General features: G+C 42.1%; 1 protein-coding gene across 1 annotated transcript in view; it reads right to left on the bottom strand.

Annotated features, from left to right (window-relative positions):
* Window positions 1-3,535: 3,535 nt before the first annotated feature.
* LOC112104013 (BDNF/NT-3 growth factors receptor) overlaps window positions 3,536-16,317 on the bottom strand; it is a 35,239-nt gene continuing 22,457 nt past the window's right edge. The window contains exons 7-8 of the mRNA XM_029911696.1: window positions 15,060-15,159; window positions 3,536-3,660 (exon numbers count right to left, since the gene is read on the bottom strand). Of these exons, the coding sequence (XP_029767556.1) occupies window positions 3,536-3,660; window positions 15,060-15,159 (225 nt within the window). The remainder of the gene's footprint in view (window positions 3,661-15,059; window positions 15,160-16,317) is intronic.

Below are 16,317 nucleotides of genomic sequence, written 5' to 3' on the forward strand. Positions count from 1 at the left end.
CAAGAAAAGCTCATGAGTTCCAGAGCTGAAACATAAGAATAATTACTGCTCCTTTTGGTGGAGGAGAGGATTATTATGTTTAACATTTGAAATTAACCTAGTACCACTAGTGTACATTACAGTAATTATGATTTTATTATTCTTTCACATAAATAATGCAACTTCTTTAATTATGCATTTCCTTTAAGAAATCACAGTGGAAACTGAACCTCATAACTAAGAACCATGCTCTGTTTAATTTTTACTACCTCTAAATTAACAACAAAGATTTTAAGAAATGAAAACAGCTTTATAGGAAAAATAAAGGTTAACATTTTAGAAATGAAGAATGATTTCAGAAATACTCCCACATGGATCTATCAAGCAGCCATCACTCTGAAAGCCCATCTCAATAGATACATGCCTCGTTGATCAGAAAAGGAAACTGGCACCACAAAAATAAAGCACTACATACAGTAATAACAAAGTCTGACTTAACACAGTCATTATTTTGCCATTATACTAAAATAGCATCTAATGCATGCAGTTTATTTTTAAACTTAATAATGCAAACCCTAAATTGCTAGTGAATCAGACCTAGGCATTTAATCTCTTTCTTGACTCTTATAAAAAAAGGCTGTATTATTTTCAATTGTCATGGATTTCACAGAAAAAGTAAAGTTGACCATTTGCCATGAAAGGTATGGATGTGATCCATGAGCAGTCTCATGGGGGTAGGGATGGGAGTGGAGGAGAAAGGTAAGCGTGGGTTGTAGGCTGGAGACAGATAGCCTGCTCTTGTGTTTTCTAAGGATATGTCTATATTGCAAAATAAAATAAAAATGTTTTAGGTTGTTTAGGGTTGTTTACCTTTCAGTAAAACTGAAGTGCCTATCTTTACCTTGGGATAGCGCATGTGTTAGTTACCCCAAGGTTAAAAAAATAAGCATCCTTTTTAGTGATGAAGACAAGGCCCTATGGCGTGAACTCAAGCTGCTGACTCAAGTTAAAAGCAGAGTTGCTGTCCTCGCTGCTATTTTTAACCCAAATTAACTAACAGGTTAGCTAACCTGAGTTACTAACACACACTTTTTTTTTTTTCTTTTGCAGTATAGACATACCCTTAGCAGATTATACAGCCCAGACCACTTAAAGCACCAGGTCACTGGAAGGGAAAAGCAAACACAAGAGTTTAAGGAGACCTGACTCTCCCAGAGAAAACAGTGCTGTATTATCTGAGAAGGAGGAGCACTGGGTGCCATTTCTCTTAAATTTTGGGGCTCTCTTTTCCCTTCACCCTAGCTGTTCTTCAGTGGTTTAATCTGCAGGGCTTCTTTCAGAAACCAGAGGTACACAACCACTCAGAAGTGGGGGAGAGGAAAAATATTCAAGAACCTAAGAGAAAGGGAAGCCCTTGGAGTAAACAGTATTAACAACACACTTGCTCAGGTACAGCTTGCTCAGGTTTCATAGATTCATAGATTCAAGGACTGGAAGGGACCTCAAGAGGTCATCGAGTCCAGTCCCCTGCCCGCATGGCAGGACCAAATACTGTCTAGACCATCCCTGATAGACATTTATCTAACCTACTCTTAAATATCTCCAGAGATGGAGATTCCACAACCTCCCTAGGCAAATTATTCCAGTGTTTAACCACCCTGACAGTTAGGAACTTTTTCCTAATGTCCAACCTAGACCTCCCTTGCTGCAGTTTAAGCCCATTGCTTCTTGTTCTATCCTTAGAGGTTAAGGTGAACAAGTTTTCTCCCTCCTCCTTATGACACCCTTTTAGATACCTGAAAACTGCTATCATGTCCCCTCTCAGTCTTCTCTTTTCCAAACTAAACAAACCCAATTCTTTCAGCCTTCCTTCATAGGTCATGTTCTCAAGACCTTTAATCATTCTTGTTGCTCTTCTCTGGACCCTTTCCAATTTCTCCACATCTTTCTTGAAATACGGTGCCCAGAACTGGACACAATACTCCAGCTGAGGCCTAACCAGAGCAGAGTAGAGCGGAAGAATGACTTCTCGTGTCTTGCTCACAACACACCTGTTAATACATCCCAGAATCACGTTTGCTTTTTTTGCAACAGCATCACACTGTTGACTCATATTTAGCTTGTAGTCCACTATAACCCCTAGATCCCTTTCTGCCATACTCCTTCCTAGACAGTCTCTTCCCATTCTGTAAGTGTGAAACTGATTTTTTCTTCCTAAGTGGAGCACTTTGCATTTGTCTTTGTTAAACTTCATCCTGTTTAACTCAGACCATTTCGCCAATTTGTCCAGATCATTTTGAATTATGACCCTGTCCTCCAAAGCAGTTGCAATCCCTCCCAGTTTGGTATCATCCGCAAACTTAATAATCGTACTTTCTATACCAATATCTAAGTCGTTAGATTTAGTCGTTTGGGGGGGAGATTCCCCCCCAAACACCCCATCATTATTCCTCTTTCCCCGGTCCACTTCCCTTTTCTTTTAATTAATCAATCTCAGAAAGAAATAAAATTTGATCTCATTTTCCTAGATCAGCTTCTCAGTTCCATAGTGGAGGCATCATTCCTCTCTTGTTTCAGAAATCAGTAAAGCAAGAAGCATTCAATGAGACAGAAAGGGGCAAGGAACAGAAAGAAGAGAGGCTGGGAGAAAATTGCTTGAAAAATAAAAGCAAAAATGAAAGCATGAGATACACATAGGCCAGACAGAGTGGGTGGCCAAAGAGACAGAGTTGGATTGGTAGTGGCACAAGGAGTTTTCTGAAAAATAAATTCAGGGGTGAGGCCACCAAGCTCTTTCCTGAGGTCATAGAGCCCTGTGTCTTCATTTCATCCCACCTCTCTCGCAAACCCACAGTTATTTTATGTCAGCAACAGCTGAATGATTTACAGCACATTAATCCAGCATATGGGCCAAAGAGACATCAATGCCAGGGCTGCCTGGTTGCAGCTCAAGACAGAATTTGGGTATAATTTTTAAGGTCAGTAAATGTGAAGGGCTGAATTGTGTGCAGTCTGAGAGAAGAGGCAATGCAGAGGTGCACCACTCCAGTGGAAGCAGGAAGACAGGCAGAGCAGTTACTGTGTCATTGACAGGTGTGGCCTGTGCTCAGCCACCCACATAAAACTAGCTTTGTCTACTGATCCAGTAGGAGACAGGGGCCATAGCAGTGGATCCGGATTCATGAAATGCCGGCACTCCTTATGTAGGAAGGAAATAAGGGGCTCTCTCACATGCTCTTTCACACTCACACTCAGCCCCAGCAGGTCTTTATTACTTGTTTCCAGCTTCAAACTATGTAATTACAAAGCTGAAACTCATTCCAATTTATAAGTCCAGCATATAACCGTATGTATTTCTTAAGCTCCATATGAAGCCATCAATTAGCATAGGGGCCCTTCTTGGCCCCACTCTGCTGTCATTAGCCTAAGAAACTAATTCTGTTTCTGTTTTCAATACTTAGGGTTTCCACTATTTCCCCAAAATTAATAATCAGTGCTATTTTTAGCATAATCATTGAATGGCATATTGATGTCTCTTCTGGAGATATGATGGCACTTAGTCAAATGCCAAGGCTGTCCCAGTCATATCGATCGCTAACGGTGGAAAATACATGTCAATTTGTTTGTCTGAGATCAGGAAGGGTCTAGTAAGTTCAGATAAAATCTTATTTGAACCTTTGCCTGGAATTGAAACCAAACCCAAATTGAACTTTTTTGGAGGTTCAAGTATGGTTACCTTTTTCCTTCATTATTTTTAATTTCTGTGAAATTAATTTAATTTTTGTACTTCCCAGTTCCATCCAAGATAGCTACAGAATTGGTGAATATTTCAACAGTGATTGTTCTGCAGTATTTCTTGCTCATTCAGAAACAGGAATTACCAGAAATCTTGCAAGAAAATCCATTCTTTGAGTTCTAGCCCAACTTCCAGTGTCAGGAGCTGAAATATTATGAGAATGGGAGCATTTCCAGACCAGCCAGAAGCAAAGAGTGTTGAAACTCTTGTTAATAAAGCCTATTACCATGGCAGCTCCGGACCAACATTGCCCAAGAAGTCTAGATAGTTCAGGTAAAGTTCAAAAAAGCATCTGAACTTTTTTTTTTTTAATCCAAATTCAATCTCTGAACTTCTAAGATTCACGCACCACTAGTTTGAAGTAAATTTAAATCAGTGCAACTTTCCTCTGATTTCACTCTCACTAACTATAATCAGGACTAGTTCCAGTGAAGTCAATGGAATTTCAATGACATCAAGCAGCTCTAAAGAGATAATCGTGTGCATTTTACAGAGTGATCTATAAAAGTTAATCTCCAAGGTGACTATTTCCTAGTGATGTGAAATTCAATACTGAATGCTTTCACACAGCCACAACAAAAAGGGTACTTCACCGTAATTAGATTGTGGTCTTCTGGTGAAGGAATTGATAAGTATCCGATATGGCCAGGCATTACAGAACTTTATGCACCAATCTAATCTAAGAACACGGGATTCCCAGACTCAGAAACAATGAAAGAAGTTGACCTGCTCAAAGTTTGACAGAGAAATTAGGACAATTCAATCAATCAGTACACAGACAGATTAGATATCTATCATTAAAAGGTGGGATAACAACTGAGGAACAAGAAGGGAAAAATCCAGGCCACACAGGCAGGTATTGTAAAAGCAGCAGAGCAATATCTTGAGAAGCACAAATGTGTGGTCCCCACTGAGACTATTCAACAGCGTCTGGTATACCTTTCTGAGGTGATTTTCGTGAAAGATTTAACAACCTTCAAACAACATGCATTTTATTGTAACCTTTTGGCATTAAACTCTGTATAATTAGGCCCAGATTCTGCATCTAAAGAGCACTCAGCACAGCTCAGAAAAGGGGGAGGGGGTGCAAAGGTGATTTTAAGCCACACCTGGGTCCTCCCCTGAATCTGAGGCCAATGAGTGCTGGGCCAGTTCCCAAGTACAATTTCGAAGCTGCTGTAAACTGCACCTGCTGCCAACAGCCCACAAGGACCATTCTACTAGCTGGGGATCACGATGGTTTAATGACATGGAAGCCACAGCCCATTTCAACCAGCCATACAATCTTCAGCAGTGGTTTGGAGGGGTGTTGCAAAGGAGCTGCTATGGTTTCTCAGTGCCTTTCAAGGCTGTCCTTTCTTCAAAGGAAACCTCAAGGGGCTAGATCTGCTGGATTTATGTCTTCTTTGCAAAAAAGCACATATAAATGCACAGGAGAATTGGAGCCTTTTTCAAAAAATTAACTTAAGACCATAAGAATGGCCATACTGGGTCAGACCAATGGTCTATCTAGCCCAGTATCCTGTCTCTGATGGTGGCCTGTGCAAACACTTCAGAGGGAATGAGCACAACAGGCAAATTTCAGTGATCCACCCCCCACACCCCCCATCATCCAGTCCTAGCTTCTGGCAATCAGAACCTTAGGAACACCCAGAGCATGGAGTTATATTCCTGACTGTCTTACCTACAAGCCACTGGTGGATTTATCCTCCATGAACTTACCTAATTCTTTTTTGAACCCATTTCTACTTTTGGCCTTCACAACATCCCCTGGCGCCGAGTTCTACAGGCTGTGTGTTGTGTGAAGAAATACTTCTTTTTGTTTGTTTTAAACCTGCTGCCTATTAACTTCATTGGGAGAGCCCTGGTTCTTGTGTTACGTGAGGGGGTAAGTAACACTTCTTTATTCTCTTTCTCCAGACCATTCATGATTTTATCGACCTTGTTCATATCCACCCCGACCCATCTATTTTCTAAGATGACCAGTCCCAGTCTTTTTAATCTCTCCTTGTATGGAAGCTGTTCCAGGCCCCTAATCATTTTTGTTGTCCTTCTCTGTACCTTTTCTAATTCTAATATATCTATTTTGAGATGGGGTGACCATAACTGAATGAGTATTCAAGATGTGGGTATACCATGGATTTATAGTGACTTAGTTTCCTTTGCATTTCTTCTTTTCTCTTTCCCCATTTGCTTCCTACATTCCATTTCCCCCCCACAGTACCTGTTCTCACTATGACTGATTTTATTGTGATGTTTAATTATGAGCGGTAATCTCTTCTGTCTTCCGCATTGCCTTCCATCACATCTTTTTTATCCTTTCCCTGCTTTTTCTGCCTACTGCGCTCTCTGTAATTCCTTAGGGACCAGTTTGTAGCTGGCCCTTACATGGGTGTGCTAGTGTCGGGGTAGCAAAGACCCTTTCTCAATTGCATGACCTGTATAAGAGCAGGCCACAATTGTGCCACTGAGCAATAGGGCTGCACTAGGACTTTTCCTCCCCTGCAGCTCTGAGGCCATGGTCTACCCTAAAGAGGGCAGAGAGGGGTGGGAATTGGGAACCTGCACTTCATTACTTTCTTCATCTAGCTGCACTTTGGCTATAGCTACACTTGCAGATGTAGAGCGCCGGGAGTTAAACCAGCCCTTGGAGACAGCAGCAGGGAAAGCGCTGCTGTGTGTTCACACTGTCAGCTGCAAGCGCGGGCGCATGGCCACATTAGCAGCTCTTGCAACGCCACAGAGATAGTGCATTGTGGTAGCTATCCCAGTGTGCAAGTGGCTGCAGTGTGCTTTTCAGAGGGGGGGTGGAGTGTGACAGGGAGTGTGTTTTGTGTATGTGGGGGGGGGGAGACAGTGTTTTGGGGGGTAGAGAGTGTGTCAGCATGCTGTCTTGTAAGTTCAGACAGTGGCAGGGGAAAGGGGGAACCCCGACATCAGCCCCCACCCCCCACCTCTCTTTCTCACACACAAACGCCTGCATTTGCAGCAGCAGCATTCCACAATAATGGTTTGCTTTGTCCCGGAGCAGTAAGCATGCAGGCTGTCAGAAACAGAGCTTTGAAAGGGGATCTCCACATGCCTGCAGCCGAGTTCAAAACAATGACCAGAGTGGCCACTTGACTTCAAGGGATTATGGGATGTTTCCAGAGGCCAATCACAGTGCAGTAATGCAACAAGTCATCCACACTGACACCCTGGCGTTTCAGCCAGGGCTCAACAAGCTCTTGCTTCTTGTGGAGGTGGACTACCAGGGGCGCTCCAGCCGCGGAGTCCAGGCGCTCTCAGTGCTTTGCCAGTGTGGACACCTCAGGAGTTAGGGTGCCTGGGGCTGATTTAATGCACTCTGTAGTGCAAGTGTAGCCAAGCCCGTTATCTAACTTGCCATCATAGTACCAGACCCACAAGGTAAAGCAGCAGAAGTGGTGGGCAAAATCAAGAAACACAGTCTTGAGGAATATGAACTAAACCCAATAAGCCATAATAGCGAAGGGAAGGTGTGATGGGGTGCATATCCCACACAGGCCCTGAATGAGTTAATGTGGGCCTGAGAGGCCAATTATGCTATCTAGCTGCCCCTGGAGGATGGGCCAGACTTAACTGAACATTAGTCCCAGCTTGGGAAGGAGCTGGGTGGTTACTATAAACAGAGGAAGTTCAGGGCAGAAAGGGACTACTAGTAAGGAGAAACGCTACAGTCACTCAGCGTAAGGGGAGGAGCATGCCAGCCCTTGGATTGTGGGGTTGATCAAGAGATAAAGGACAGTTTAGAGCAGCAGAGGCATGCTGGTAAAATGAGGTGGCTGCCAGCTAAGCTCCACTAAGCTGAAGGGTTGGTTTTGTATATATTTTTTTGGACTTTGGTTAAAAAAAAGAAACTGTGGCCCCAAAAGGGGCAGATCTCTGTAAAGTGGTCAAACAGGACACTTATGGCTGGACTTGACCAAAGGGCAGTGGGGGCAACTGAGGCAAAAGGGTGCTGCAATGCCACACCCAGCCAGGAGAGGGCATGTTAGGGCAGCAACTTTGCTACTGGAGAGAGAGCTATGCCTGCATGAAAAGGCTTCTTTATATCCTTATAGAATGGTTGATGGGCCAGGGGTCTGTGTAAAGTCCTTCATATGCGATTTTTGCCAGGGATCAGTTCATAACAACACCACCACCACTTTGCACTTTTGCCATACAATGCTTTGCATCCTCAACTTACAAGCATTAACAAATTAATCTTCCAAACCACCCATAAATGTCACCATCCCCACATTACAGAGGGTGATGCAGAGGCAGATAGTTTGTACAATTTGCCCAAGGCCACTGTGGTGGTCAGTGTCACAGATGGCATTGGAACAATGATGTAAAATAACATCCAATCTCTGATATCAGCCAGCTCCCTTCTTTTGCTTTTACATATGTGACCCTCAAGGACATCACAGATTTGAGCATGTTAAATTTCTTCCTAAGTCTTATGTACGAATCTCATCGCCACCATACATCTTTAGTTAAATCTGCTCTGATACATTTTAGTTAACAGTCATAGAAATAAATAATACTAAAGCAATTTAAAGATATTAAAGGGATTGAATCTCACAGCACCCCTGTAAAGCAGGTATAGTCAGCATTACTACCATCACCACCACAGCATAGATGGGAAAACAGAGGGATGGAAAGTTTAAGTGACTTGATGAAGGTTGCACAGCAAATCTGTATCAGGCCTGGGAAAATAACCCAGTTATCCTGCCTCTAAATCCCATATTATGAGCATGGTTCTTCTAAATTATTTGGCATACAAGACAGAAAGTGTCCATAATGGGCTCTTTGAATGCTTGTTACAGATACATAAAGAGCTTGAAAACCTAATCATGTTTTGTAAATTACAGGTCTTTCCCAAGGAGGAATTACATAAAGCTTTTAGTTGTGCATCAAATGGAGTACAGCACTTCCCTTGTAATCCTGAGATTCTTCCTTTAGTTCACAGGAAACAGAATTGCTTGATCCAGAGTTGCATTAATATTGAGCAGAATAAAAATAAATTGTATATCTCCCCTTTTCCCTAACAGTCCTTTAATCCATTTGCTTAGCACATTCTCAGCTCTCAAGAACACAAGCCAGAGTAAAGGATACAGACTTTATTTTGAAATAAAGATATTTTGAAGCAGGGCCGGCTCCAGGGTTTTGGCCGCCCCAAGCAGCCAAAACCAAAAAAAAAAGCCGCGATCGCGATCCAAAAAAAGGCGCGATCGTGATCTGTGGCGGCAATTCGCCGGGAGGTCCTTCACTCCCAGGCGGAGTGAGGGACCGTCCGCCAAATTGCCCCGAATACCTGGAACTGCCGCCCCTGTCCGGAACGGCCGCCCCAAGCACCTGCTTGAGAAGCTGGTGCCTGGAGCCGGCCCTGTTTTGAAGTCACACGCTGCTGTGACCCTGCCCCACCCCCACCATGCACAGAAAAGTGATATACATTCAAATGTAGAACACAGTGAGCATCTGCTCACAGACAAGTAGGGGATAAGAGACCCCTCTTCCTGGCAATGAATGCTCTTTCCACAGGAATGTGCAAAAAGAGCCTACACACAATTTGTCACATATACAGAATAGAATGACAAAGCAGCCCAATCGCCCCATTATTTACAGTCATAAATATGATTAGCTGGGCAAATGAGGGTTAAAGACTTTTAACTATAATGGATGGATGATACATTGTGTCAGAGAAGCTGTTACCACAAGTGCCGAATGACAATATTGGTGATTTAAGGCTTCTTTTATTCATATGGTTGTACAGCATTTTTTACTCAAACTAAAATATCATAAGATAAATGCGAAACATGTCACAACCAAAGCCAAGTTCCTAGCTGTGCTCTCCTGTATTATCTTTAAACTGAAGTACAAAATGTAAGAAGAGTTTGTCAGCAAAAGTAATATACTCTGGTAAAAGATAGAAAGCTTTTTAAGACAGTGGACAGTAATATTGTTTAGAAGATTTTTTTTAAACTTCAAACATTGTAAAGAAGGCTCAAGGTCTGTATAGAAGGGTTGGTGACGTTACTCAGGAAAAAATCACCAAGAAATAGATGAGAGAAAATATTTTCTTTACCTATATGCAGGCAGGCACACAAAATATGAGGTCTTGTTGGACTGATAACTTGTAGTCAAGCTAGTGAAAAAACATAACAGCCTGGCAGTCTATTTATGACAAATTTACATACAGAAGCCACTATAATCTACTTGCAAGAGCTTGAAGGTCCAGCATTTAAAAAAATGGATAAATTGAATCAGTTGTTATATAAAGGTCATTGACTTATTCATGAAATTGATGCATATTGTTATTTGTTCAGACTGCAGACTTCCATACATACTCTCATGGGAGTGTAAAAATCATTCAAAAACGCATTCCCTGTTTAGGATGCATGAGGTATCTTGAGGAGTAAAAGTAGCCTTTGGAGAGTGTGCTACCAAGCTCAGACTTGAGAACTGTTCTGGCACTGCTTAAGTACGATAGGAATTTCAGACTCAATTTATTCCCTTTTCTTTGGAGTATAGCACAAATCTTAAAGCACTGACAGCAGCTTCACACACACACAAAAATCTCTCGCCTCAAAGGAATTAAACATACACATGCTTCCCTCAAGTTCTGTCAGAATCTATTTATTGTTTTCTTAAGAGGGTTCCCGTCCTCACCCCCTTTCTGGTTCCAATAAAAGTCCCATTTGTGTTTGACCTTTACCAAAGAGCAATTCTCATAATACTGGGGTCTAATTATTTTTTCCCCTCCCCAGAGTTCTTAAAGAGCAAAGAGCATTAGGGACCCCAAATATTGTCTTTGCGATGTGAACACCTCTTTGGCTTGTTATCATGTTTCTTACTGCTAACAGCTCCTCCTTGTCTGTACAAAAATATAAATTCAGTACAAAAAAACCCCTTAATTTTGGTTCAAATTGGCATATATTTTTGAACTCTTTGTGAATTGAATTATGCTGTTTCAAATGTGACCCTCTGAGTTTTTGCCTATATCCAGGCTTTAATTGCCGAATTCCATCAGATTTCTTCCTCCTCTTCCATTCTCTCAGTGTCATGTTGATACTAATTAACAATTGCAAAATTAAAAATGGGTTTATTTCCCAGCTGGTCACCTCACTTGTATTTCTCTTCCAATGGTGCAGGTAGACTGAAAGGAGGCCGGAAGTATTCTTCCATAAATCTCCTCAGTAGGGCTCATGAACTCACTCCAGCCCTCTCTGTTCTAGGACCCTGGTGCTCTTCCAGTTTTATAAGATGGATATAGTCAGACACACACCCATCACGAGCATTTTCACATCCTCCAACAAGCATGCAAACCAAGAAGTTTCACAAGACCAATACACAAATCTTGATGACCCTACTAGTAAATATATTCAAGAAATTAACAACAGGTTTCTTCAGCTACACTATAACCCTATGTGAGTGTCCAAAGGTCTCAGCCCCATGTTCAGAAAATGTACAGAAGTCTAGGACAAAGGTGATCGCATTTAGAGCCATCACGAAAAGAAATGGCTATTACAACAGGAACGCACATAGGTTTTATCAGATATAAGTGCATTTACACGTTTAGTATTGTAAGTACAGAACACATGAAAGTTAATAGTTGTAGTGGGGAGAGAAGAATATTCACATCTGGCATGCAGTGCTGATTATATTGTGTGACCTTCAAGAACAGAATGCCAAGCAGCCATATATTTTAATTTCCGAAGTTAATCATCAGGACGTTAGGACTCAGCACCTTCCTATAGTCTAAGAGGTAGGACACGACTTGAAGGAGAAATAAGACCAAAGTTGGCAGCTGTACTTCGACACAACACAATCCCCAACTTCAACCACAGCTCACTTCACTTACATGGTTGAGAGAGTTTTTTTGGTTCTCAAATCTACTGCAGAGCTATCCTACTGTAATCTGAAAAAATAACAGCATGGCACAAACACCAAAATGTTCCTGTCCACCATCTCCTCTCAGTTATGTAAAAACAAATGAGAAACCCAAATACAAGTTATTGTATAAAACTTTGCTGACAGAGATATAGACTGAGCAATACATTATGGCTTTAAGCCACTGGCTATGGTGCACAGGGAGCATTTGGGAAAAAACTAGCCCTGTGGAAGTTCCCAGAAGCCCTGTACATCAGACAGTCACAATCACGCCTAGGAAATCAGGAGGAACGTGACCACCATGGCAGTCTTTGAAAGTGTTCAGCATGTGCTCACCTGGGTGAGGCCAGCGCTGCTGGACCAGGGGGAAGCTCCAACCTACCCCTTTCTGTCCCTTTATGAGGAGGCTAGCATCACCTTGAATGCTAGTCTCACAGCATGCTTGGGTTCCTTGCCTGTGACTGCCTCCAGCCCTGAGCCAGGGCACAGAGTGAGTTGGATATGAATGATCCTTGCTCATACAAACCCAGGGAAACTTTAGCCCTAAGCAGAGTAGGTATTCTGTTGTACTGGAAATGCTGCTGATACGTGCCATGACTGCAAGTAAGGCATGAATTTCACTCCTCATGGGGAGATATTGCCATACTCCATGCACCATTTTACACTGGACTCATACCTCTGACATTTGGTGGAACATATTTTCCCCATTTGCAGATGCTAACTACATTGGAAAGGATCATTTACTTCTCCTTTCTGCTCATTATCAAGATTAACTACATGCCTTCTTTGGGGTTTTTTTTTTTTTTTTTTCTGGACCATTGTTTGAGGAAGGGTGGAGAGAATGTTGAATGATGTGGTGGTTGTGGGGCTTGCATTGTGTTCCCTCAAGATAACAGAAAAAGGAGTAAAAACCCTTTGTGTATCCCTGGCCTGTGTCATTCAGGAAGTTCTCTCTGGTGAATGCAAAATGCTCACAGAAGCACTTGGGAAGACATTCATTTGAAAAGATGATTTTGCCGTGTTTAAATACAAATTTTCCACAGCAAATTGAATATTTCCTCTTGGCCCAACTAAAACATGGATTAAAATGCACCAATTGTAAATTGACTTTTCCTCATTTGGGGCCCAATTCCAATGGCAAACCACCCACTGATTTCAGGAGCAGCAGGTTGGTCCTATTGTTTACAGGACAGCTTTAAATTTTTAATACAGTTTGCTGTGACTGGTGCTTACTGTACAAAACATAATCTCGTCACTGTTACCTTACTTCCTCGCCCCCCAAGCCCACAACTAGTCTATCTTCACTTGTCTCCCATCATATGCTTAGACTGCAAGCTCTCTGCTGCAGAGACTTTTTTTGTGTTACGTACATGTACAGCATCTAGCACATTGGGGACCTGATCCCTGATGGATCCTCTAAGCACTACTGTAACACAAACTAATGATGATGATAATGGTAATAATTTGAAAAAGTGTCCCTGAAACTTTGGGCTAAGGATAAACCCAAGTTGCTAAGTTCAGGTCTGAATGCAAACTTCAAAGTTGGAAGATGTATGGATCAATTCAGGGCCATCTTTATTTTGAAGAATGTGGTCCTTTTCTGATGGAAACCTTCAAGGGCTTGTTTACAGTTAATTATAATATTTCAAGATTACAAAGTGTAATCTATCAATTGGTATTTATTTACAGTAAATTAATCCTCAGAGTAAAAGTCCCTACCAGGGACAGTCATTTGAGGGAGCGTACCCAAAGGAGTGTGCATTTTAGCTTGGGATCCAGAACTGTTTGCTATGGTTTGCTCACTGTTTCGATTAACAAAATAAAAATAAACTCCATGTTGAAGTTGCCACAGTTTCAAAATTTTACTCAGTGACTCACAAAGAAAGAAGTCCTTACATAAGTCCTTACACAAACATGCTCTAGGCAGGTTTGTAGCTAGAAAAGCACTGGTGCCATAGTGCAGATTGACAGGATTAGTAATTTATTGACTAATTTTGAAAATAAATGAACTTTTCTTACCTCTCCCAGATGGGAGATTAACTAGCTAGTAAAGAACTTCTTCAAACATTAGTATGGACAAATAGTAACATAAAAAACATGCTATTCCAAGGACACTTTTAGAATCCAAATGCCAGAGATTTTACCATCCCTCCCTTCAATTTGGCTCCGGCTTTCTTGTTCTTTCCCAATGCAACCCAGGTTGCTTCAGCATAAAAGAAAACATACTCCAAACCTTCTTTCAGTCCAACATAACTCTTTCTACACTTTGAAAGGTTACAGCTTTGTCCTTCAGACTTCAAATCCCCAATAAGGCCCCTGAGGATTCCAAAGACTGGGAATAGTGTGCATGTATGTGGGGAGGAGGTGTATCATCTCAGGCCATATGTCTGCTGTTTTTCACTGACCACAGTTCTTCTCCATTTAAATCTCAGCTGCTCTAGGAATTCTCCCTGTCAAGAATCCCAGAGCTGATGGTACATCAGACAGATCTGAATGGCATAGTGTCAGGGCCCAGTCAGAGCCACAAACCATGAATGAGTTTTTATGGGATCATTTTATGGGATGCATTGGCAGTGTGGTTTGGGGTCCCAAGAAAGATAAAGGGAGATGAGGGGCCTTAGGGATTAGTTATCACCTTCTCCATAGACCCTCAGCCTAAGAACAAAACATGGTTACCCTTTGGTCCATAGTGAAATACTCCCTGATCACCTATCCTCACCAAGTGTACAAGTTCCTTTTATAAATACACCTCCTCTAACACCTACAGAAATGGTCAGAGGGAGTAGTACTGAAGGTTTAAACAAAAATAAAAGGTTCAGAATTTCACTCATCACCCCTCAGACAGGGCTGACTGCCATTTCAATAAGTACTATCTCCTATGGTGTGGTACTGCAGTGTAAGCTCTAATGTGACGGTGCAGCACTTGCAGTAGTACCCCAGTTGTTGCAGCTCTAACCCTAACCTGCTTCCAAAATTGTAGTTTGAATTACCAAGTGTGGCTTTCATAATCCAATGCACATCAGAGTAAATTTCCTTTTTCTGGGGCCAGATTCTGCCATCCTACATTGAGTAACACCTTACCCCATGAATAGTCCCATTGGTTTTGCAGAGTAAAGTACTACTAACGGACTTCAGGTGAAAAAAAAAAAAATCAGGCCAGCAGAGAACAGGTGATTGCTTAAACCATGTGTTTGGATCAGAGTTTGGTTCAAGGCCTTTTATTTCTGTATTTATCCCCCTCTGGCCAGCTCCTTGCCTACTGTTCAAGTGGACTGATATGTGATGGCACTCTTTCTAGTCTATCATTGGTACTTCAGGAGCAGAGGCATGTGGGGCGTGATGGTCAGACCTATGACAACTAAGATAAACTTTAAGAAACAACACTTCTTACCTTTCATCCCAAACTTGGAGTGTCTTCCAAACTTCAGAATAATGAGCATTATCACTAGGCCAGTGCACACTAATGCTGCAATCCCCACCACAACATACACCTAAAAGAGAGAGCAAGAACAGTTCAATCTGTTGCATGACGATGAACTGTCTTCAAAAGCAATTAACATTTATTCAGAATAATCAAACTAGGGAAAGTTTTCTTTTAAAGGGAAAAAAAGACTGTCAGATCTAAGAGCACAGAGGGGACCATTATGTAGGCTCTCTCCCACCCTGCAGAGAACAGAGACTCTGCCAATTCCACATCCTTCAGAGGCCTCTTCATGGGTCTGGCACTGGGAGAGGAGACTGAGACTGGGTGAGATCGCTGGAGGAGGGGCTGAGTCAGAGGACTGCATGTCATCCACCTCTGCAGCCCTATGGAGCTTTATCAGAAAAGATAATACAGTCTGAGATGTAACTACCCCTGGGGCACAGCTGCTGACAAGGAAACCAGAACCAAAGCCACTGTGCAGCACAGAGCCTCTTCACAGATGGCCCTGACCTCTCACAGATCCCCCAGGATTCTGCAGGGTATAAGATGGTCCCTGCTGTGCACAAATCCCACAAGGGACAATGTGGGGGTAGAGGAGGGGAGGGGCTCTGTGAGGTAATGCTCTGGAGATTTGCTGCCCCACCCAGACCCACGCCCACAGGTCTGAACTTCAGCTCCTACTTTGGGCCTTGATGTCCCTAACTGACAGTAACAGAATGGGGAAACTGATTTGAGATCACTCCCACTGGCTCATATCTGTTAATAGTTTTGGTTTTTTTTAATCCTTAACTTCTTTCCTCCTTCAATTCTATCGCCTGAGGTATTCCTGAATATTTTAAACTGAAAAAAAAAAAAAAAAAAACTGTATGTACTGGAGCAATATCTAGTTTGCAGCTCCCGCCCACCCACAACTTTCTACTCTTCCATAGCTTACAATTCTCCCTCCCATTCATGTATCATGCATCCGTGTACAAAGCGCAATTCTCCACTGCCTTCCACCTTGTAAAGTAATTTACACTAAATGCTAAACTGTCAGAATGACAGTGCTTTACATTCACTTTGTGCAGGTATAAATGATTACACAGAGGTAAGGAAGTGGGGAATTCAGGCCCACTGAATTAGCTGTTTCTACTAAAAATCTCCATGTTATCTTTTAATAGCAACCCCATGAAAAATGGTGCCAAAATACAGAATTCTAATTTGATTTTTCATTATAACATGACTT

This window comes from Terrapene carolina, unplaced genomic scaffold (assembly GCF_002925995.2).
Source record: "Terrapene carolina triunguis isolate 2854851 unplaced genomic scaffold, T_m_triunguis-2.0 Scaffold113, whole genome shotgun sequence".
Taxonomy (NCBI): Eukaryota; Metazoa; Chordata; order Testudines; family Emydidae; genus Terrapene; species Terrapene triunguis.